Here is a 23,577-nt window from a genome sequence, read left to right as displayed (position 1 = left end):
AACAATACTTAACATGAGTTGTACTGGTTTAAATTTTTACATTGGCTGTTTTGAAGGAATAATGATGGGTTTTTGTTTCATCTGCAAACGGTAAATTATGCCTTTAATCACTGACGCATTCGACTTAAGGCACATTTCAAAGCCAATTGGCACTAAAGAGATGTTTGACTACATAAAAGCCAAATAATATATCCTATGAGACACAGAGGGACGGAGAGAAATTAAAGAGAGAAAGAGAGATAAGGTGCATAATAGTAATGCCTTGAAATGTTTTACTTGATATGCAATATTTTCACAGACATTTTCAGTGGCGGACCCAGGAAGGGCGCACCGGGCGCCCAAGGCCTCCCCTTAAATTTCGTTTTATTTTTTAGCAATAGGAACAAAAAGAAAAAAAAAAAAGAAAGGGGGCGCGTTCGCCCGCGCTTTAAATCTCAACTACCGTTTTCACCTAAATTGCGCTGAAGCCTGCTGTAATAGTTTTTATTTTTGTTAGCTTTTTACCAATCTTTTTTTGCGCCCCCCCCCCTGTAAGGAATTCCCGGATCCACCCCTAATTTTTGCATTTTAATACCGTTGGTTAAGGGGAAATTTATTTCCCTTTGTTTTTAAATTGGTAACTTTATTTGCAAAATAAAAACTACAACAAAACAAAATACTTTCTCGTTTCAGTTTCAGAGCGATAGATAGTAAAGAGAAAAGTTGAAAAAAAAATAGTGTGACAAGAGAAACATTTTCATTTGAGATTTTCGACCAAACTGTTTCCAAAACGCAAAACACACGATCTGTTGAAACATAGTCATCTTATATGTCTTATTGATATTTGTACTTCTCCTCAGCAAATCAAACGAACACCGCACAGTATTCCGCTTTAAAGTAAAAGGGGTGGATGCGCTGACCTCGTTATATTTGAAGATTTATCCAGCAAGTGTAATACTGCACATGCGCCAATCTGCTTCTATACTTTCAGGGAAGCTATTTGAATCGTCATTACATCTACTTCCACATGCACAGTGACAGGGTGAGAGATCAAAGCAGGTCGGTAGTGGATTGCTGTGCTTCCTTTCTTCATTTTGAGCTGCAGAGAGTTAAAATCTACAAAGTAATTAAAGCATAGTTCAAATATAGTGGCTATACTGACGAGTGTAGCAACTTTCATTGACAGGTTACTTAGGTTTATGAGTATCACTATAGAGTATTGATATATTTTGTTTTGTACTGTATGTTCGTACACAGGTTAAGTGTTACCCTGTCCTGGTTTTGCGAAGTTTCTGGCTCTTTGACGGATTATCAGCGGGATGGGTAATTCGACGTCGAACAATCTCGAGACGTGGGACATTGTCGTCATCGTCATCCACTTCCTTGCCGTGTTCTCGATCGGAATATGGGTAAGGAACAACCGATCATTCAGTTCTTTTCTAGAGCTTGTAGGGTGCCGATTACAGCCTTGCACACTCCAGACTGTAACTCATAAGGAAACAATTATATATTTCTTTTACAAAGATAAAGAAAAGGACAAATATATAAAAAACCAATCACTATCAAGTATAAGCATAACTCTAATTTTCAAAGCTATAACAGTTTTATAGACTTTACTGCAATTCGTCTTACACGCTGGTATGTGAGTTATGTTTTTTTTTTCTCTTTAGAAACCTCTTCTTAACACATACATTACTCATTGGGACTGGACGGAATGCTCAATTGCTTTGACACAGCCTCCTCCAGCTGCAGCTGAATTTGTGCACAGTATTTATTCTCATTTATCAATGTTTCTGACAATTATACAATGGATAGTTTCCTCTAACATGAGCTATTCAACAGATTTTGAAGGAAATGTGAAATCTTTCATCTCATAAGCACAACGATGATCTAGACTTCAAGGATATGCATTGATAAAGGCATAATTTACCATTTGCAGATGAAACAAAAACCCAGCATTAGTGCTTCAAAATAGTTCTAAAATATGAGTTACGGATAAAAACAACCAATGTAAAAATTTGAACCAGTATAATCGATGTTAAGTATTGTTAAATATATAACATGTGAACAATAGTTATAATAAAAATGTTTTCAGACTAAACCGTCTACAGTTATGGTTTAATGAGAAAAATAGTGATATCTCCTTATATTTTAGGCTTTACCGCAAAAATTTTGTATAGTAGGATGTTTTGTGATACAACTGACCTACACATATGCATCAAAAGTGATATCTTAAACATTTTTAAATCACTGCTCCCAAAGGTAAACACGCAAATGCATGTTAATCGTTTAAATGTTGCAATAGACATGTGGAGAAAGGGCACGTTAAACCAAGGCAAAGGTAGGATGTAGAACGTTACAAAATAATGAGCATAACACGCATGTAAAATAAACAGTACTCACGTATAACCAATAGTTTACTAGAACTGACGTAGAATCCTACCCGCAACGTACGAATGCTTGCAAGCTCTAACAGTGATTCCGTTTGCAATTAATGTATTGAAATGAAATATTCAGTAGAAACGATTAGAATTCTAAACAACTTCTCACACGTTTAAGGACTTTTGAAAAAAGAGCAATCTGTAATGACCTAGTAGTATGTCTTATGACTATTGGAATACTGCATAGGAAACAAAACTCACCTTGTGTATTATACAGAAGATTTGCTACATTTTCGCGTTTTAAACTATATGATAGAAGTTTAGAAGATATACATCATGCCCAGGTAATGTGATAAACTGCTTAAAATGTGTCATGAGTGAGCTACTGAATCCATTATTCAGACATAAAACGATTCATTTTAGCAAGATAAGCGTTCTGTACTTCTTTGATTGGTTCTTAAGTGGTTCTGTGATCTGAAAGAGAAAATTACAGAGACGATTTTGGAAATAAAGTGTTGTTCAAACATCGTAAAAATGTGCACGCCCCATTACGAGCGGGTAAACACGATTTATATCGGCAGAACAACTATTCGAGTCTAGTCCCGAATAGATATGAGCAGCGAGGCTTTCAACATTGAAATCATTTGGCAGTTTAATAGTAAAATGTGCCCTGACAATCGATTCAGTGGGAAGTGAACTGTAGACAAAATCAGTGTTCTAAACATAGGGTCAGTTGTTAAACTATTCATGTCAGTTTTTAAATTTCTATTTGTCAATCGCAATTATCCGTCAAATTTCTGTAAAGAAAGGTGAAACAGAATACAATTATTCTAAAATACAAAACGCACAAAAGTACACATTAAGCGAAACCTTCACCTTAATAAACAACCTTTTTTTTAAAAGAAAATAACGTACAATAAACATAATGGTCGCTTTACAGTTGTACTGGTGATTATAATCTTACAAAGTATACAGGAATATGATGAGACCCATGCTTGTTCAGTCGTAGGTTCCATGATAAAATCGGGTAAAAGAAAATTTATATGTAGCATGGATATCTATTGGCACACTATAACTCAAGGAAAAAAACACAAAGTAATTTTATTACATAAGACTCAGAATTATACTAAGCCCCCCCCCCCCAACTTAAATCTAGAAGCCCTTGGGATGTTGTTGTCGTTGATATTTATAGCTTTAACTGGAAGATAACTTTAGTAAGGTTCTAGCAGCTCAGTGTAAAGCCATTGACACAAAATGTTTTCTCTTACAATGGTATTTGTAGACCTTTAAACCTTTTTCACTGCGAAAATAAATTTGGGAATACACAATGGGGGATTCCTGAGACAAATAACCTTTAATGCTAAATTCCTCAGACATTTTGACTATAATGCAGCAATCTTTGTGAACACGTTGTAAATGATAAATCCCTTTTGTTTCTATATTATTATATCTATTATGTTTTGATGATATCATATTTGTTTCGATATTTTGTCATTATATTGGTGGCATTAAAAACAACTACCCCTATCACAAGATGCAGCTTCCTCTGTAATCTTTTTGTCAATCTCTATTTTTGAATTTCTATTTTCTCCATGTACGTTTCGATAAAATATTCTCCTGTCACTCAAAAATCAGGATAATCAAACGACCGAACTTTTGATTCATCTTGTGATTTGTTTCTTATAGATTTTTCAGGGCCGTGACGAGTTGTATATGTTGTATTCAGTATCTAGAAGAGCTTACATCGGAAAAAAGTAGAAACTGACAGAAGCAGTGTCAAATATACAAATATTTACTGAATCAATATTCACGAAATGATTTTTTTCTACTTTTCAACTCTTTGTGCGCCCTATGTTTGATTATCTCTCTAATGCACTTCGCCACATGTACTTTATCCAGTTTGCATTTTTGAATATAAGTGTGAGAAAAGTTTTCCACGACCTCAAACTTTTATGTCAACAAGATTGTGAGCTTTCGTTATTATGACGAGATATCCTAAACAGAGAATCTCGAGTTTTTGAACCTTGCTCATAGTTAAATTCGTGACGTCCCCGTCTGGTCACGAATTGTAGAATATAAATGCAACAAATAAAGATGTTGGAGAATACGTTCTCTATCCCTCACTCCCTCTCGTCTCCTTGTCTCTCTCTTTCTTTCTTTTCTCTCTACGTCAATATCAAGGCAGGCCACGTGACCTTTAACAACAGAAATGAATACACCTTGTCTACACTAAGTTTTTGTAGATTTTCTAGGCCAAAAAAAAGAAGAAAATAATACGTATGTACGACGCAAAAAAAAAAAAAATCGCCAACCGACATATATCGAAGTATGATTTGATTCCGATACCAAATGATCATGATTTTTTTTTTTGAGCTGATGGAAAATGATTTTTATTTCTAATTCTTCATTACTTGTTTGTTTGTTTGGTTTTTTTTTCAGCAACCATTACCCACATCCATAGAAGTTGACTATCACATCTACCCATAGTTACTTTCATTTATTAATTAATCTGTTAGGGAATCTGCTGAGAAGGCCTACACAGTTGCCCTTTCCTTAGATTCCTTCATATTTGTATCTTCGAATTTTTTTATCTGTTTATATGATTTTTGTGTGTCATCGCGCCACTGAAAGCAAAGAGCGCACGCGCGCACACACACACGCACACACACACACACACACACACATATATATATAAATATATTTATATATTTATATATACATATATATATATACATGTATATATTGACATATATCAAAGATGTTTGTTCAAGTTTGCAATTTCTTGCACTTGCTTGACAATCTTTATTTAAATCTTATTCTTCGTACATGACACATCAAGGAATACAAGAAATATTGAACAAGAACCAATAAGCCTTGAAATTCATAGCTGACAACATGAGGTTTAAAGGAAGGAACTGCAACCTTATCTGAATCAAATCAACAAAGATCTGATTGATGACCAAAATGCCCATTAAAGCAATACGGTTTTTGAAGATTGTTCTTCTTTTCCTGACCCCCTCCTATCCCAAAAGAAAATCAAGAATTGCTTAAAAATGGCAAGTTATCCTTGGTTTTGTCCTTATCCATCTGAAGATGATTGCGGATCTTTCCTTTTCTTCCAGGCCGCCTGGGGTGGAGGTAAAGACAGCACCAGTGGATACTTTCTCGCCGGTCGACAGATGCCATGGTATTTGGTAAGGTTGTTTTTTGGTTTATTTCATTTTCCATCTCAGAAAATGGCTTGATAGCCCATGTTCAGCTGGTCTTCCATGTGGTCTAGTTGGATGTATAAGAGGTCGCACCACTTTACCGGGTTAAACGCCCTGCCAATGAATAAAATAAAGGGACATCCATTTCATGTACTATCCGAGGGGCAGAGTGCTTTATCTCTTTGTGAGGGAGCGGCATGATTACGTTATACACAACATTGTTCAGTGGGACCCGGATATCGAACCGTAGTCCTAGGAAGGCGACCATGGCGACCATGGCGATTTGTGACGATTTAACAAATCGTGGTGCGATCGCCGTCCGTCTCCATTATTTGGCCTCCGAGGCGATTACATTACGGTTTCCCCACGCTCAACCTGCGCTGTAAGCGATAGCGCCAAGATGATAATACGACTCTGCCACGTTGTTGCCGCATTTCAAAGGCCGACAAGACGCGCTGCTTCTGCGATCGAACCGACTATGTTGCGATAGTCGCGATAAGCTTATCAAGACCTCGCTACAACAGTGATACGATCGGAGCAACAATGATACGTTTACGCCGGGCTCATGCGACGATCTCAAGCGATCGGGGTATAAAATAGGTTTCATGATTGAAATTCTTCAGGCAGATGTCAGTGTTAAATCAACATGGATGTGCAGCATATGGTTTTACCCTTATATCTTAGCATTCTAGACCACACCAGATAGAACCTGATGTGAAATTGCACTATTAGTTGAGTCATCCATTCAATTAAAAGGGTAAACTTAGTTTAATATTAAAGAATCGGCTTACGAGCAACCTACAAATCGTATCCTACAATGAGACAATTTTATGAAGATATATTTGAAAATATTACAACTTCATTTTTACTTTCATTGACTTGCAATGGTTTGTGACAAACAAACAATTTGATAAACAAAGTAGATACGTACTGAGTGTACGTAGAAAAATAATTTTATACGTTTTTCTCCATGTCCACCTTCCTGGTCGGTGCATCACTTTCTATCGTTCATGGTTGGTTCCTGTTTCGTAATATTGTAAAAAGTGGTAATTTTCATGGGCGATGGGAGCCGCTTTTGATGCGCTTGAGTTACGCTTTGCGCGATGCTATTATACCCCGTCAAAGCTATGAATGTGGCGCTTTTAATGCGCTCGTGAGGCGATGGTGGTACGCTCTAAAACCACGGCGATCGGTCGCGACCTCGCTACGGAAATGTTGGACATGTTCAAAACTCCCGTAGCGAGGTCGCCGATCATGGCGATGGTGGCGATCCTCCGCGCTTCTGAACCGCTCAAGATACGATGGAGAAGATTTAAAGCGATCAAGCCACGATCCGCCGCGCTTTGTCGATTTTTGATGATCGTAGCGGAATCGCCGTCTAGTGAGATGGGGGTATTAGGATCGTGAGGCAGACGCGCTACCGACAAAGCTATCTCATCGTCATAATTGATGACTCAAAATGAGAAATTAATCACACATAATAAAATGTCATAGATTTGTTATTTTTCCGATGGTGTAAATGTTATCGGAGCGGCTGTAGGCTGATTATTTAATAATTTCATGAGTGTGTATGGAGAGTATGAACGTACCGGTAAGAAATGGACAGTATTAATCGGTATGCACGATATAGAATAAAAACAGATTTAATATTTAATTCATCTGTAAATGCCGGTCAGAGACACTCATGAAATAATTAAACCTTCAGCCTACTTCTTCTTCACTGAAAAAAAAATCTATGAAAAAAAAAACTATTAAAAAAAGCTCATCATATGAAACACGTCACGTACACTAGCACGCACTTGTAATATGATAGTAATGATAGAATTGACTCCTGTAAATTTTCAAAATGGTTTACAATAGTGTCATCAATGAGATGTAATTGCCCCATAAAACATTCTTATCTCTGTTGGTCATAAAATCTTGTGCGTGCGTGTTAAATCCGTCTTGAGCTCCTGACCAATTTGACTAGGTGTTGTAGACACGCTTAATACTACAATGATATAGGCCTACATTTCTGTCATTGCTGTTCTGATTGATAATAAATTGTCATTATTTGATATGATATTATGTATACTGATGTGTAACACGTTAAACCACATTTTGAATCAAAACAAACCTCATGTATTGCCAGTAAATAGGCAGCAAAATTTTTGAAAATAGTACAGTGAGTATTTTTCACCTCAAAGGTTGGACTTTCACTCGTTGTAACAAACATCGGAAGCGCGACCTTCATCGGCGTATCTGGTACAGCGTCCATTTCCGGTTATGGGGTCGTAATCTACGAATTTCAGGTAAACAAAGAAAACAGATATTTGTACAGACTGACACGTTATGATTTTGGTGCCTGTTCAGAAAAGTGCTGGCGTTTTAACAAGAGCAAGTCTGATGAATTATCCTTAACAGCTAAATTTTTGAAGCTTTTTCTACTACGGATAGTCAAAGTGAACACTAGAAAAACGAAACACAACAGTAAATACAACAGGGCAAAAGTGTTATTCGCATGTGTCCCTTATGCATCCGAATTGTGTTTGTATACCAATAATTAAAAAAAAAAAGGAATAGCTAGGAGTTCATCAGAAGAATGGAATGTAGGTTCATGCTACAATCTGTTGTTGTTCAACGTATTGAAAATAAACACAACAAAATGGCAAAGCAGTTAGAGCTTAACGAATCTACAAAGAGCAAATGCATGTGGCATCTTCTGTATCAATAACATTGTTTAATCATCTTCATTTTGAACTACACAAAGTATTATTAATCGATATTTTCGTTTCTTCCTTTGCAGGCTTTAAATTGCCTACTCCTACTTGGCTTCATCTTTGTCCCTGTATACTTTGCATCCGAGGTATTTTCTACAAATCAATTTCCTTTATAAATGAATCAGTTAGATTTGAACGGTTGTAAAAGCGTCATTGCGGGTGGCCGAATCTTGCTAGATTCCATGATTATATACAGCACGGTTTATATGCAAATCGGGCTTAAAGAAAGACGCATTAACCCACGAACATACTTCTAAGTCATAACCGTTATTGAAAGTACATGTAGGTCGATATATTGAAAGCTTTCTATTGAAATTGAGGCTGCCCGAAGTCTTATGTTGCCTGCCTTACATTTCACTTCAAATTTACGTCATTTCTGCAACCTTAGATGATTTTACAGACGGAACATGTTCAGATTGTCCTATGCCTTTGTCAGATGGAAAAAGAGAAAAACTGGATGATCAAAGGAAGTTCTTTGAAAGTTAGGCGGTTAGGGGTTTCAACAATTTTAGTTCGTTGTTTGTTTTTCATGTGCAAATTGCCCAGATCAATATTTCCATAATGGCCAACAATAGAACAAGACCTATACAAATTGTTCTGTCTTGGTAACGTTTCCATAGATGTTTTAAATTTTAGTTAAAAGAACGGTAATCGCGTGCTGTAATTCCAGTTTTGATCAATTCGATTGGAATAATTTTAGTTTTAATTATCATTATATTTTTGTTTTTGTACAAACAGGTTTCAACTGTACCGGAATATCTGAAGCTCCGCTTTGGAGGAGATCGCCTCCAAATATTTATCTCCGTCATCAACCTAATAATGGCTATCGTCATTATGTTGTCGGTATGGCGAACTTTTACATGTTGATCAACATCTGAGCTGTTTGTTCTTTAGCTAAATTTACATCACTTGCCTTACTTTGCCGATTACCATTATAGATCCTATTCTCTCCATACGCTAGGCATTGACTGTTCTGTTCATAGCGCACTGTTTTGCGTTTTGCTTTCTGGGTTTGTCTATGGTGCGTTGTTGTTGATATTATGCGAACATTCGACATAGCACTTTGAACTGAGTTGGGGTATTTCATGTTAAGACAAGATCAGTCTCTTTGCAAAATGCTCTCATTATTTGTCGAGCGATAAATAAAACCAAAGTCCATACAAGCGCTTCGAGGTTTTTTTTTTCCTCTTCATATATCTCTCCCTCATCCGCGCTATCCTTTCTGCCTTCCCCTTTTCACTCCACTCCCATCTTTTCTCTCCCATCCAATCTCTTCTCCTATCTCACACTTCTATCTCTCACTTCTATCTCTTATTCCTATCCGTCACTCTTATCTCGCACATCTTTCGCTCACTCTCTCCCTCTCTCTCACTTCTATCTGTCTCTCATATCTCTCACATCTTGCGCTCACTCCATCTCTCACTTCTACCTCTAATTCCTGTCTCGTCACTCCCATCTCTAACTCCCACATCTAATTCCTATATCTTACTCACCTCATACTCCTGTCTCTCACTCCCATCTATCACTCATATCTCTCCCTCCTATCTTCCACTTCTATCTCTCACTCATATTTCTCTCTCCTATCTGTCTCTTCTATCTCTCCCTTGTATATCTCACTTCTATATTTCACTCCTATTTCTCACTTCTATCTCTCACTCCTATCTGTTCACTTTCATCTCTCACTCATATTTCTCTCTCCTATCTGTCTCTCCTATCTCTCCCTTGTATATCTCACTTCTATATCTCACTCCTATCTCTCACTTCTATCTCGCATTTATATTTCTTACTCCTATCTCTCACTTCTATATCTCACTCCCATTTCTCACTTCTATATCTCACTCCTATTTCTCACTTCTATCTCTCACTCTTATCTGTTCACTCTCATCTCTCATTCATATTTCCCTCTCCTATCTGTCTCTCCTATCTCTCCCTTGTATATCTCACTTCTATATCTCACTCCTATCTCTCACTTCTATCTCTCATTTATATTTCTTACTCCTATCTCTCACTTCTATATCACACTCCTATTTCTCACTTCTATCTCTCACTCCTATTTCTCATTCCTATCTCTCACTTTTCTTTCTCTATCTTCTCTCTCTCTGCCACTCCTCCCTCTCCTATTTTCCACTTCTATCTCCCATTCATATCTTTCACTTCCTTCTCTCTGTAACTTGGCAGGGTGAGATGTATGCCGGTTCAATAGTCATCCAGCAGTCGCTAGGATGGGATGTCTACACGGCCATCATCGTCCTTCTCCTAATGACGGCCGTCTACACCGTGGCCGGAGGACTAAAGGCCGTCATCTACACCGACGCCATCCAGGCAGTCGTCATGGTCATCGGTGCCTTCATCCTCATGGGAATAGGTAGGGGTACTGGCCAATTATCCCTGACTATGAATTGCAATGAAAAGAGAAAGTAACAGAAGAAATACGTCTACATCGACAACTCTTTGATTACTTCTTTACGTCAAGCTAATTATTTTCCAAACTAAGGATTTTCAACTCGACGAGTAAGAACTGAATTGTGTCTACATAATGATCTTAAATGATAAAAAAACAACAGTAACTGAAACCTGAAAGAAAATGTTTTAATTATGCTTTAAGAATACACGTACCTGTTGTAAATATCAATTCTTATGATTGCAACTGATTGACAAATTGCCCTACATCGACGTAAATGATTTTATTGTTATTTACGTCGATGTAGGGCAATTTTTCAATCAGTAGCAATGAAAACACCTCAACGGAAGAATTTCATGAAATTGGAAATCTTTTGATGTTCTCAAAAGTATTCGATAGTATTCTCAATTATCTTTTTTTTTTTTCTTCTCGCTTGATTTGACAGTAAGAAAAGAGCATATCATGCATCCTTATAATGCATAATTATTACGCTTGTGAATAAGAAACATTATTAAATTAACAACATCCGAGATACAATTTTGATCATCTTAACTATAGGATGGATAATGATGTCGTTATAATTGTTATTTACTTAAGCTTTCTCACGGATTGGATGGTCTATGGACACTCTAAGACTGGAATATATGACTGCCATCCCGAATACTACCCAGATCTACGGCAACTCCACGTGCGGAATCCCTACTGAGGAAACGTGGCATATATTTCGAGATGCCAAGACATCAGACCTTCCCTGGCCTGGGTCCATCTTCGGGACAATGGTACTCGGGTGTTATTTCTGGTGTACAAACCAGGTGATTTCTTTCTTTTAAGTTACCTTTATCATCATTTGTGTCACAGCATCCCCCTCCCCGAAGACTTACTTTTAAAAATTCCTCATTGGATTTACAGTGTGCAACAAGTTGTATACCTGATAAAATCAATAGTAAAAGATACAGAAGGGTTGCAGCTTATAGTATTTAATATAGCTTGATCTGCTTTCAACCCTTGAGGGGAGGAGTGACTTGCGTAAAGATAGGATAGCAAGGGAAAATAAAGGACAGGTTTGACTGCTTTAACTAAAAGATTGTACCTTTATTCACACAAAGTTATCTCACCGGGATTTCTGTCCAGAAAATCATAACATTATCATATTTTTTTTTTGTCTCTCAGTATGCAGGTTAGAAGCAAACAGATCACCATTAATAGCACATAAGTATTCAGAGATGGTTTCACATTTCTGAAACGTCACGGGTCCCATCGATATGAAGACTGGGTCGACTTTTCTAAATTATAACATTTTGAAGATAAATGTGTTCAGAAATCATTTCATCTGACATGGTCTTCGGTATATTAATTGACTCTTCATATATATGTAAATAAAAATCAATGTGTCTGCCCGTCTGTCTGTCTATCTGCCTATCTGTCTTATACTAATTCAGGTCATCGTACAGAGGACTCTGGCAGCGAGGAACGTGACCCATGGGAAAGGTGCCTGCATCATGACAGGATACTTCAAAATCCTTCCCATGTTCCTCATGGTTATCCCAGGAATGATCAGCCGGACACTCTTTCCAAGTAGGATTCTTATTCCAATGACAATTCGAAATGGATGATCTCAGGTTCAATGTTGTGAATAGCGCCGGTCAGATCAAACGCAAGCGAGACCTATCCTAACTATAAAACGGTTATAGAATCCAATACATATCAATTATCTTCAGACCAAAGCGAATTGGACGACAACGAAAGATATGACTGCGTTTTCTTCACGTCAAATAAATCGGCATTCAGCCGTATAAAACGAATTCGTCTTTACAAAATAAATGACAAAGAAAATACAATTTAAAATGCCAAAACTTCAAGAGCCAAAAAATACAACGATCTCAATTTTGCTCCTATAGGCACACATGTACAGTTAAGAATGTGCATCTATATCGCTCAAATTAATATTGACATGATTTACGATTGCCATGGGTCCAGCATACACAACATGTCTTCTCTTTGTGAGCCAAATATGAGTTGTACGATATATCGAAAGGTACAAGTCACTAAGATCCTCCCGAACTTAAGGGCTCGATCTCATAATGTATACATGTGTTTTCTTACTATCGTATTTTGCGATTTGTACAGAATCTCTCATTTTGTTTACTCTGTGATCCATATCACCCACAAAACAGCTATGATGAACCCATAAAGTGCTGTGCCGAAGAGGACAAAATTAGGTTATCACAGTGCTTTTACCCATCGCACTTATCGTTTGATGATGTGTACTTTGACGCTAAATTGGTTGCGTGCCAATGTGATTAATGGCTACAAGTTCTGCTGGGAATAATTATGGGAGTGTCAAAGAGTGACATGAACTCAATGACAACGGGTTGTATAACCGCCTGATGACATGCCGATCCGATACCAATTTCGTTCATCCCCTGTTCCTCCCCATCCAGTATAGCCACACGTTGTAAACGTAATGTGGGTCAAACTTGTATTAAAAGGTGATGTCTAACATTGTCTAATAAAGTAGAAAGGGGCTATGGAATGGAAGCTACAAAATGTAAATCAAACTTGTATTGAAATCTGGTTTGTAATGATAAAACATGAGGAAGGTTTGTAGAATGGTAGCTTAAGACATTAATCAGTTGAAAGCTATACTTTAATAGATCATTCCTTTCTTTCTTTAGACAAGCGTACGGGTAACATAAAGCTAAATTTGGTACTGGGTCATTGTCATTCTCTCCATTTCCTCCGCATAGAGAGGCAAAATGTACTATTGTATTTATACAACAATGTATACCCTGCACTTACTATTTCCTCAGATATGTCTTCGGCTTTTCTTTTATGCTTTTCATATATTATTTCTTTCCTGTCTTCAATATGAATATTCAATAAAGTTATGGAAAAATAAAGTAATGTCAAAATAAAATGCGTGACAATAATAAAAAAAAGAATCATAGAAAATACAATTTAAATCAATAATATCATGAAGCGGGAAAATAATTGTAGGAAGTATAATAGTAATAATAATAAACTTAACTATGATCCCTTTTGAAATTCATCCCTATACTATCTTATTCCTCACAACATGTTTCATTATGTGCATTGGAATGTCGAAGGATATATTCATTGTGCAACATTTTATTGGAATTGTTTTCATTGCACAACACTGCCACCTAAATAGATTTTCTGAACGTGCCTTTAGTACGCCATACTATTAAATCAAATCATCATTTTCAGAGCTTAAAAAGGAAAAAAAAAACGGCTACGGCGATCTACTGCTCATCTAATTCCAGAGACTTGGTTAAGCATCCAATGAAATTTCATTTCGTTTCATTTCATTAATTTTCCACATCCTGATAAAAAGCATTTACAAAAAGTACAGGAACGATACATACACAGTAGATCATTGGAACAATACAAGAAAAACAAAATGTTCAACTTTTAACAATTTCACAACAGACAAACACAACATAAAATCAGTTATTTCAGTTTGTGGGGGATTAACATAGACCGTTGGTCTTTCTATGGTCGATCCTAAATATTACAGCAAAAATAGTTACATTAATGCAATACACAAAAGAAAACTATATTACAAAAAGTACACAGTGCATATAAGAAGGCAAGAGTCATCAAAGTGTGGTGATTATACCCTGAATAAAACTTGGAATTTATAGTATATCTTCATGAGCAAGAAAGAATTTGTAACTTCTTTTAAATATTGAAAGTCTATTAGACAACTTTATTACATTCGGCAAATCATTCCACAGAGCAGGTCTCGTACATTTAAAAGTGTATCTTGAAATGCAGTATTTAAAATGTGGGATATACAATGTATTCATCTGTTTAGTATTGTAATTATTCTTATTTTGGATGAAGGAAGTATCAAGAAACCTTGGCAAAATGTCGTTCATAAAATAAACTTATGTGGACATGAAAACAGCGAGAAAAATTTGTTCATATCAAAAATCGTCAATAAGTTATCTTCTTTGAACAAAGGACCTGTGTGGCTAAAAAATGGTCTATTACTGATCATACGGATTGCACACTTTTGAAAAAAAAATAAAAATGCTGTTTAAGAGATGCATTGCACAAATTCCCCATATTATGTTACAGTAAGACAAATGAGGCATAATCAAAATGTGGTATAACTTTACAAGAATTTCAGAAGGTACGATTGCACGTTACTACTGATTGCACCTACTGCTCTAGAGGCTTTACAGCATACTTCATTGACATGATGTCTCCATGTTAAGTGATCATCGATGATAACTCCAAAAAATTTGGTAAAACGAACAACTGGAATTTTAAAATCAGCAATCTTAACATCAAAATCATCAGTACTTACTACTTACTTATGAATATAAACATAGATATAAATAAAAATGTAAAAATAAATATAAATATAAATGTAAATGTAAATATAAATATCATTATAAATATAAATAAAAATATGAATAGTTACTTTTTCACAGAGGGTGAATTGCTTACGACATTAGTAGAATTCGTTATGTTGTGTACTTCTTGGATGACATGGGAAAAAGAAAACATCAAGTACTTTTCTTCATTCAAGACTTTATGACAGATCACACTCAGCATTTCTTAGGTGTTACAGATATGCAAAGGATCTTTAGGTGGTGATATCTAAATTTATATTCAACTTTAAACGTGTTGAATGGAAACACAATCAGTAACCATAAAAGAAGAGCAACCTGGGAAGCTTCAAGCGTTTGAAATAATATGTTTAAAGCACATAGATTTGAGTAAAATTCCTTTCGCTCTCTTGAGTTTATGTGCCTGTTCTTTCTGTTCCTGTGTTAACATTTCTGTTGTGTGTCTCCCCCACTCCCACCCCCACATAAGGGACATATGACATTCCCATGTACTCTGTATCGCTAACATAATAAGGTGAGCGTTAGAGGGTGAAGACCCCGAAGGTGATTATAGCCAGATATGAAAACTGCGTTATTGGTCATGGTTTAAGCATTGCTTATCATACCTGGGCCCTGTTTCATAAAGCTGTTCGTAAAGTTACGAACAACTTACGAGTGACTGGTGATCAGTTCTGATGTTCTATACTTATCAGAATTTCCATAATTCAGCACAAGAACTGATCACCAGTCGCTCGTAAGTCACTCGTAACTTTACGAGCAGCTTTATGAACCCCCCCCCCCCCCCCGGGTGGTTTGCGGACCATTTCAAAAGTTTGTTTACGGCGGATTTTTTCTTCAAATCTTCTTTGGAATATTATAGATGAAATTGCTTGCGTGGATGAAGAGATATGCACCGCAGTGTGTGGGAATCCAGCTGGTTGCTCAGACATTGCCTATCCGAAGCTTGTGGTGGAACTCATGCCAACTGGTATGTCTTCCCTTTTCGAACTTACAAATGATTTGTTGTTCTGCTGTAACGTGAACTTGCTCAGAAATTGTCTATTTTTCTTCCCTTTCAATTTGCGTTTCTTTTGGAAATTTGCATCATTCACTTTCTAATCATGTTAATCTGTACGTGATTAAGTTAGATGATGTTCACACAACTACAACAATAATCATCCTCTTCAAGAACACTAGTAGGAAATTAAATGAGGCAATTTTTAGCTATTAAACCAAATTAATTTTTCTTTGCTGGTATATAATTCTGACGTGCTATTATTTCATAGTATCTTTAAAAAAAAATTATGTTTTTGCGTCGTTTGAAATTAACGTCAAGTAGGATTCAGTGACGCTTTACACACACGTCATATTACAATAACGCTCCTGAAGTATGTGTTGTATTGATTAACGATTAAAGATCATTACTGTTGGTCTTATATTTCAATGAGTAATTTGTCATACCATTCAAACATCCTGAAAGTGCTAATGAGCAAAACGAGGTCGTGTTCCATTACCTCCACCCACTGCTATCACCAGGTCTGCGAGGGCTGATGCTGGCCACCATGTTGGCTGCAATGATTAGTTCGTTGACCTCCATCTTCAACGCTGCTAGTTCAATGTTTGTCATTGATGTCTGGTACAAAATCAGGCCAACCTCTACCGAACTCGAATTGGTTATCGTGGGAAAGTAAGTTTCAGAGTGTTAGTTTCATAATTGTTGAAGTCGTCAATTGCAGATATCCGTAAAGTGTATAATAGTTTATATAACTTTCCATGCGGTAACGGAACCGTCCTTGAATAGCTTTCATTCGATGGATATTTTCCTGTCAACCTTTTTCTTTTCTTTTTTGTTATTACTATTTCTTTAAAAGAGAGCGAAAACATACCAGGTATAACCTTCAAAGTCTTAACAAGCACATGATAGATATAACGTTTGATTTTCTCGAGAGCTTCCTTTTTAGAGTGTTGAGGCTAAATTTTGTTATTCCTGGGACATGTTATACTCTCCAGAGGGACCCACATACTACAAGCTCTGTCTTTTTAGTGGGTCCCTCCATTTTTCGCATTTAAAACAACGGTATACATGTATTTCGCTTTGATCACTTATGTTTCTTTCTTGCAATACAATGTATGATTACTTTAGGTCCTCAATTGTTATACTCTTTTTATTTCACTATGTTCTACTTACCTTATTTTCTGTTACAAAATGAAGTGAAACATATGTTTTTTGTTGAAAAATGAAATAAACTTTGAACTTTGAACTTTGAACTCTACTTTAATATAATAATGTACTGTGTCATCAAAATCTGAAGGTTTGTCAAGCTTCAGATAGAGCTTGTAAAAGAAAGGCGCAGTATTACTTTTCCCAGCATCCTTTCACAGTTGTGAAAACTCAGTTCAAGACTCAATGTGCACTGCAAACCTAGCAAACATAATTATTGTGATCGCATAAAAACAGTGATCAGATGAATTATGATGTAGAGAACTCTCTAGAACATATCTACCATCGCGACAAAAAAAAAAAAAATCATACCAACATGATTTTAATTTCTTTTCATTGTCATTAGCATAGTCACCATTGTCTTTGTCGTAAGAGTTTCAAATTAATAAGGAATTCGATAATGTGAGCGGTGATTTAAATCAGTAAAAATTTTCGGTCCTTTGGGATTGGTCAAGTGTGAATTAATATCATCCACGAACAACTAAGCCGTAATTTCTTCTTTAGATTTTCCTTTTCTTTCAGTGTCTGACTGGTCTGCAAAATTAAATGGTGTATCGTTCTTTTACAGATTATGCACCCTGGTACTTGTGGTGGTTGGCGTGCTTTGGATTCCGGTGATCCAGGCCTACGGGTCAGGGGAATTGTTCGTCTACATGCAGGCGATTCTGTCGTACTTAACACCGGCTGTTTTCGCTGTTTTCGTCGGCGCCATTGCGTGGGAACGTATCAATGAAACGGTTTGTTAAACTGTTTGTGTATCGCTTCGACTGTTATTGTGCATGACAAAATTCTTCATCCTTTCTGAAAAACAAAGTAAATGGAGGCCTAATCACAGTTCATAACGACACTAACGATTCATCCTAAATCTCATGTATATCTGTTTTCTTCTGCATATCTTATGTGATAAAGAAAAGATCGAAAGAATTTCTACCTCGTTGAGTACTGCTAAGGTAATTTGCTTCAACACGCACTATACGTTTCTCATCTTACATGTATATCTTTGATGTTGATAAGATGTAGCCATCGAAGCAAGTCTTGGAATATATTTGATATACAAGTATTCTCTGAAACACTTTTCAGATAGTCCTGTGCCGATATCCACGTCTTCTACTGTATGTCGTTTGCAATTCCTAATTATAACATAGAACAAGTGTAGTCACAATCAAAATAGTTATGCCTGAAAGAAGAACGGGAAAAATTATTCCTTCAACACTATCAAGAAAAAGAATATTATAAAAAAGACCTTGATCCAACTCCATTAAATTTGACATCACGTTGACCAGGGGGCTTTCTGGGGGTTGGTGTGTGGCTTCTTCGTCGGCCTTACTCGCGCCGTTCTCGACTTCGTCTTCGGTGTTCCGTCCTGCGGCCAAGAGGACCGACGACCCAACATCATCAGGGACTTCCACTTCCTGCACTTCGCTGCCTTTCTCTTCGCCTTCTCCTTCATCCTCATCGTCATCTTCAGCCTTCTCTCCGAACCCATCGACAGCAAAAAGGTCAGCATGCACGGAGTGGAAGTACTGCCATTTTATGGGGAGACGTTATTATTATTCTTATTGTCATTATCATTATCGTCATTATTATGATTATGATTATTATGATTATGATGATGATTATTATTATCATCATTATCATTGTGATGATTATCATTATTATGATTGTGATTATTATTATTGTCATTATTATTTATTTCTTCATTTATTTATTTACTTATTTATGTATTTATTCATTCATTTTGCAATTCAACATAATACAAACATAAAATTGTATTACATGAAATAAAGATCGTGGTGATTCTAGGTGATTCTACTTTGAAGGGTAGATCCATGTATAAGACCCCATCAGCCCGGCTCACAGAATCCTTTGACAACAGTGCTGACACTATAAAGGAGGCTATATCCTTGGGACTCTTAAGTCATGTAGGAAAAGGAAGTTATTATAACCTTTTTTTCTTTTTGATCTTCTGAATTCATCTAAGAATCCAATATATCTTGAGTATCTCGAACATTTTGTCAGTTCTTTTCAATAAAATGTTCTTCACTCAGGAAATAATGTGAAGAAATATATTCTTTGTATATCACCGAAAAGGGGGGTGGGGGAGGGGGTACGTTTTTTCCATACAACTTGGGGTTCACTCTATTCCTAATTACATATAGGGATATCATTCTGATGACGAGTAAAACTATCGGCTCTGTTTTATTCCCAGCTGGTACGTCTTACATGGTGGACTCGTTTCTCGACCATACCTCGTGAGGCGATGTCCATTGAAGGCGCGGAAAAGGAGAAGAAAAACGACCTGATCAGAGAGGAGAAAAGACAGGAGGCTGCAAGAAGTATGTCCTAAAAATGGGGCGGAAAAAATGCCTTTCCACTTGTTTTTCTGTTTTGATTCTATACTTGGTAACTTGTTGTGTCGGCCTTCTAACCATACAACCGGAAGCTTAGATTTCAACACACACTGATCCAGAATCTTCGCCCATTTTAAGACTTTCACTTCTTAAAAGAAATTTGAAAGGACATTCCTATCTAGCGGAATGAGTTATGCTATTCTACAAAGTCCTACAATTCGGTTGTTGTTCTTTTTTTTTAATCATAATCAGTTTTTGTTGTTTAATACAATCTCTCCTCTCTTATCTCTCGTATGTGTGTATGTGTTTATATGTATTTCTGATCGTCATTCTTGGCTTAGTTTTCTCAGTTCTGCAATGAGTTATTGAAAAGTCTGCAAATCAGAAGCCCTGCTTTTTTATGGCAGACCTCGAAATCTCCATTTCTATTGATTTTGTCTTAAAAGTACCGTAAATGTGTTTTACTATATTTCCTTATACTGATGTTATACTAATTTTGTGTAATTATGTACATTCAAATGTTTTATTTCAATCGCATTTTCGTTGGAAATGAAACAAACTAAATGGACGATCATCTCCTTTTACCCTTTTTTTAAATGTCGCCCATAATGCACTTTTCAGAGGCGCAATCGCGGACTGGCCTGAAATGGAAAGCGTGGAACATCCTGTGTGGAATCAGCGGCTCCCCGATGGACACCGACGGCGACTTGGAGAAAGAACCGGAGAAATCCTCCGATGACGTCGGAGTGACGGCTGTGGAAAATCCCAAATGGTCACGTGTAGCTTTCGTCAATGGCGCGCTACTTGGATTAGTTTGCATCTTTATCTTGGCATACTACGGCTGAACGAATTAGCAGATGAATGATAAAGAAGTAATCAAATTAATAAGTAATTGATCGTATGCAATGCTTTCAAATAATGCGTTGGTGTTATTGTTTGGTCTACTGGATTATTCATATATCTTGATATATACTTTACGATCCACATTGCGTTAAGTAAGTTTTTTTTTTCTAAATTGATCAAACAATATGATTGTGCATTGCATGTTCTAGTTCCACTCTTTGTTGGCTGGAAATAAAATAAAAATTGAATTTAATTGAATTGAATAAAAAAAAAAAAGAATGAATGAATGGAAGAATGAATTACAAAACTGAATATAGGATGCTGGTATAAGCAAAGTGTTATATGGATTCATGCAAAGGAAACCCAGTTTTAAAATCATGATGTGATGGTGTAAAAAGGAGAATTGTTGCTGATAGCAGTCTTTTGTAAGTCGAAGAACTGTATGTGGAGGTTATCGCTGGCCATCGAATGGAATTCTACAAAGCAGGTCAGATCAGATTTAAAAAAAAGACGAAGTGAACTTCGGTAAAGGAGTGAATGAACTCGGGACATTCTGCAACGACATAAAAGGCTTATATCAGTCTATTCACTACAAAGCGAGCCATAAAAGATTGCGTAATGAATGGTACTCAAAGTCTCTAAGAATGTAGTGGTCATGTGTGTTTTGCAGGGATGATTGGGAGGAAGGTGGCTATGGATGTCCATTGGCTACTTTGACCGTCAGTCATTGCTTTGGTGATGATACAGACTTTAGAACACAATTACTTGTAAATAACAGATATTCGTGTCTGCATAAAAGAAGGCATACTTATGTTCGGTTTGCTTTCCTTTTGCTCTCTTCTCTTATGTATTTACAGTTGACGCATGTAGCGGGAAACATGATTTGTACAAACTTGTGTTTTTATTTTCCACGCATGTATGTTAATAGTATAATATTTACGTTTTTCTTTATTCTTTGTTGTTCTGTTTTACTCTTGAAGTAGATTGGTAGTTTTAGGTAGTTTTATTAGCCCCTTAGAAAAGTATATCATATCATGACGTTGAATTTGGTCAACATTTTACTCTTGAAACTGCTTGCTTTGCCTCTTTCATTGGCGTGCTGCCATTCTTTTTCTTATGATTTCAGTACGGCATCTTTAAAGTTATGTCATAGGGTACATGAAAATTTCATTTTTTTCCTTTTTTTATTTCAATCTTGATAACGTTTAAAATCTCTGCACCTGCATTTCTGGAAAAGGGACACAAACTAGAAAACCGGTTACCCTCTAAACGCTACTAAAACACTACGTTAACAATTATTACGATATTATATAAAATTCAGATAGCTCGGTTCCATTAATCCATTCTTGAAAATATATATCAATTAATCTTTGTACAAGGTGTTAAAAGATGTCAGTCTGAATAAAAGTTTTGCTTCTTCAGAGCCACTGGCATTGAGTGCTGATAATTTATGCTTCTCGATTTCTGTTTCTGTCTCACATTTGTTGTCAAGTGTTCGTGTCTGCATTTTGGGATATCAGTGCGTACCTAGTTTTAGTATAGTGATACTACTAGTGTCAGAATGCGTTCAGTTGTTGTATGTCAAGTAATTCACGTGTAGGTTAGAAGTTTATTAGTAAAGACAGTCCTTTCGCTTCAAATATGTTGATCCAGTTCTTGCAAATTCGTATCCCTCCAGCTGATCGTTAGATATAAATACAGGTTTGTTTGGGTTTTGTTTTTTATTATCTTGCATAGTGTTCCAGTCTTTGTAGTGATCTTAATACAGAATGCAAACTGCACTAGAGACACACATCTTCCAGGGAAGAACAATTATTGATTAGATTAAAAACTACATGTATATCACTGGATATCAAACCGGGGTTTCGCATGTAGTATTTTTGTCTGGTAATCATTTGCAAAAAAAAAAAAAAAAAAAAAAGGAGGGATTTTCAATACCATGTCCATGAAGAACGGTGTGCATAGTATAAGTGACCCTGCGTCACAAAACCACCAAAACGTCGGCAGACATTGACTTTAGGTTAAGGGCAGATTCCAAACGAGCAAACTCTTTAAGCTTAATTGTGTGTAATTCAAAACACAGTGTGTTTATAATCAATATTTTGATGTAATCGATTATAATGTGATATATAATCATGCATAATATAAAATATAACTTTTAACTTACCCCCATTATGGGAAGAATGTACACACTCTGGAAAAGTCTTTCCTGAGAAAGGAGACTTTGACCTCTAGGGTTTATTCAAGAGCTTAATCAGACTGGGCCGTTCTCTGCGCAATGAAAGGGACAAACAAAAATGAAGTAGAAATCTCTGACAACCACACTGAAAGAATTGTCGGATTAAACTGACAATTTTTACACTTACTAAGAATTCTTCGTTCTTGATTGATACTAATTTTGAAAGCAGTAGCATTGTCTATCTGTTAAACAATAATTATCATACACTGTTAAAAGTGCGGAGTGTGTAAAGGGTAAAGAAATCAGAAGAGGCCTCAGACATACCTAATCAAGCTATTCTTCCTAGAGAAATGTGCAAGAAAACCACAAAAACGCAATTTCCCATTTGGTAACTTGATGCCTAACTTTGGATTGCTTTTTCAGAAAATTTGAGAAACTGGAGATTGGTGGCTATTATAATGACTCACTCCACCTATTTTCCGTCCTCACGTAAAAGTCAGGGAGAACGACATTTTGTTGCCTTTGTGATGCGCTGTCACATATCTTGTACTCCTGTTTTGCATTAAACAAAACAATGGGATTGTCAAAACTGGACATCATCAGTCGATAGCAGTTGAACATGCAGAAGTACATGCATTCAGTCAATCATAATATGATAAAAGGTTTACAACCAGACGCACCATTAAGCCATCTCGTATTTGGCTCACATGCTCGTTTCCAAAACGACGTTCCATTTTTTTTCTCACTTGGTTTAGTTAGTATGCACTAAATGGAATAACAATATATGTGGAATATACATAATTTCATTTTCAAACAAAGAATGCACATGCGTAAACCCTGTGATGAGAGGGCCCGTCAAATAACTTTTTGTTAAGCATCCATCTCATTGTTTA

At 36.4% G+C, this 23,577-nt stretch overlaps 1 protein-coding gene across 1 annotated transcript; it reads left to right on the top strand.

Annotated features, from left to right (window-relative positions):
• Positions 1 to 1,267: 1,267 nt before the first annotated feature.
• On the top strand, positions 1,268 to 20,565 carry LOC139716787 (sodium/glucose cotransporter 4-like). The gene is made up of 14 exons (XM_071628318.1): positions 1,268 to 1,388; positions 5,483 to 5,554; positions 7,756 to 7,860; positions 8,355 to 8,414; positions 9,067 to 9,171; positions 10,507 to 10,693; positions 11,327 to 11,541; positions 12,169 to 12,304; positions 15,971 to 16,078; positions 16,627 to 16,777; positions 17,880 to 18,048; positions 18,595 to 18,810; positions 19,521 to 19,647; positions 20,284 to 20,565. Exons 1-14 carry the CDS (start codon positions 1,299 to 1,301, stop codon positions 20,505 to 20,507), a joined length of 1,965 nt encoding a protein of 654 aa, XP_071484419.1. The 5' UTR covers positions 1,268 to 1,298; the 3' UTR covers positions 20,508 to 20,565.
• The last annotated feature ends 3,012 nt before the right edge of the window (positions 20,566 to 23,577 follow it).

Source organism: Diadema antillarum, unplaced genomic scaffold (assembly GCF_040938485.1).
Source record: "Diadema antillarum isolate AM-2024a unplaced genomic scaffold, OU_Dant_1.0 scf00000070, whole genome shotgun sequence".
Taxonomy (NCBI): domain Eukaryota; kingdom Metazoa; phylum Echinodermata; class Echinoidea; order Diadematoida; family Diadematidae; genus Diadema; species Diadema antillarum.
Note: the sequence above shows the minus strand (reverse complement) of the source record. Positions and strands in the feature narration are given on the sequence as shown.

Coding starts and splice junctions, on each gene's coding strand:
- LOC139716787 (XM_071628318.1), top strand. CDS start 1,299: ATGGGTAATTCGACGTCGAACAATCTCGAGACGTGGGACATTGTCGTC. Junction 1,389..5,482: donor TGTTCTCGATCGGAATATGG/GTAAGGAACAAC, acceptor CTTTTCTTCCAG/GCCGCCTGGGGTGGAGGTAA. Junction 10,694..11,326: donor CTTCATCCTCATGGGAATAG/GTAGGGGTACTG, acceptor TATTTACTTAAG/CTTTCTCACGGATTGGATGG.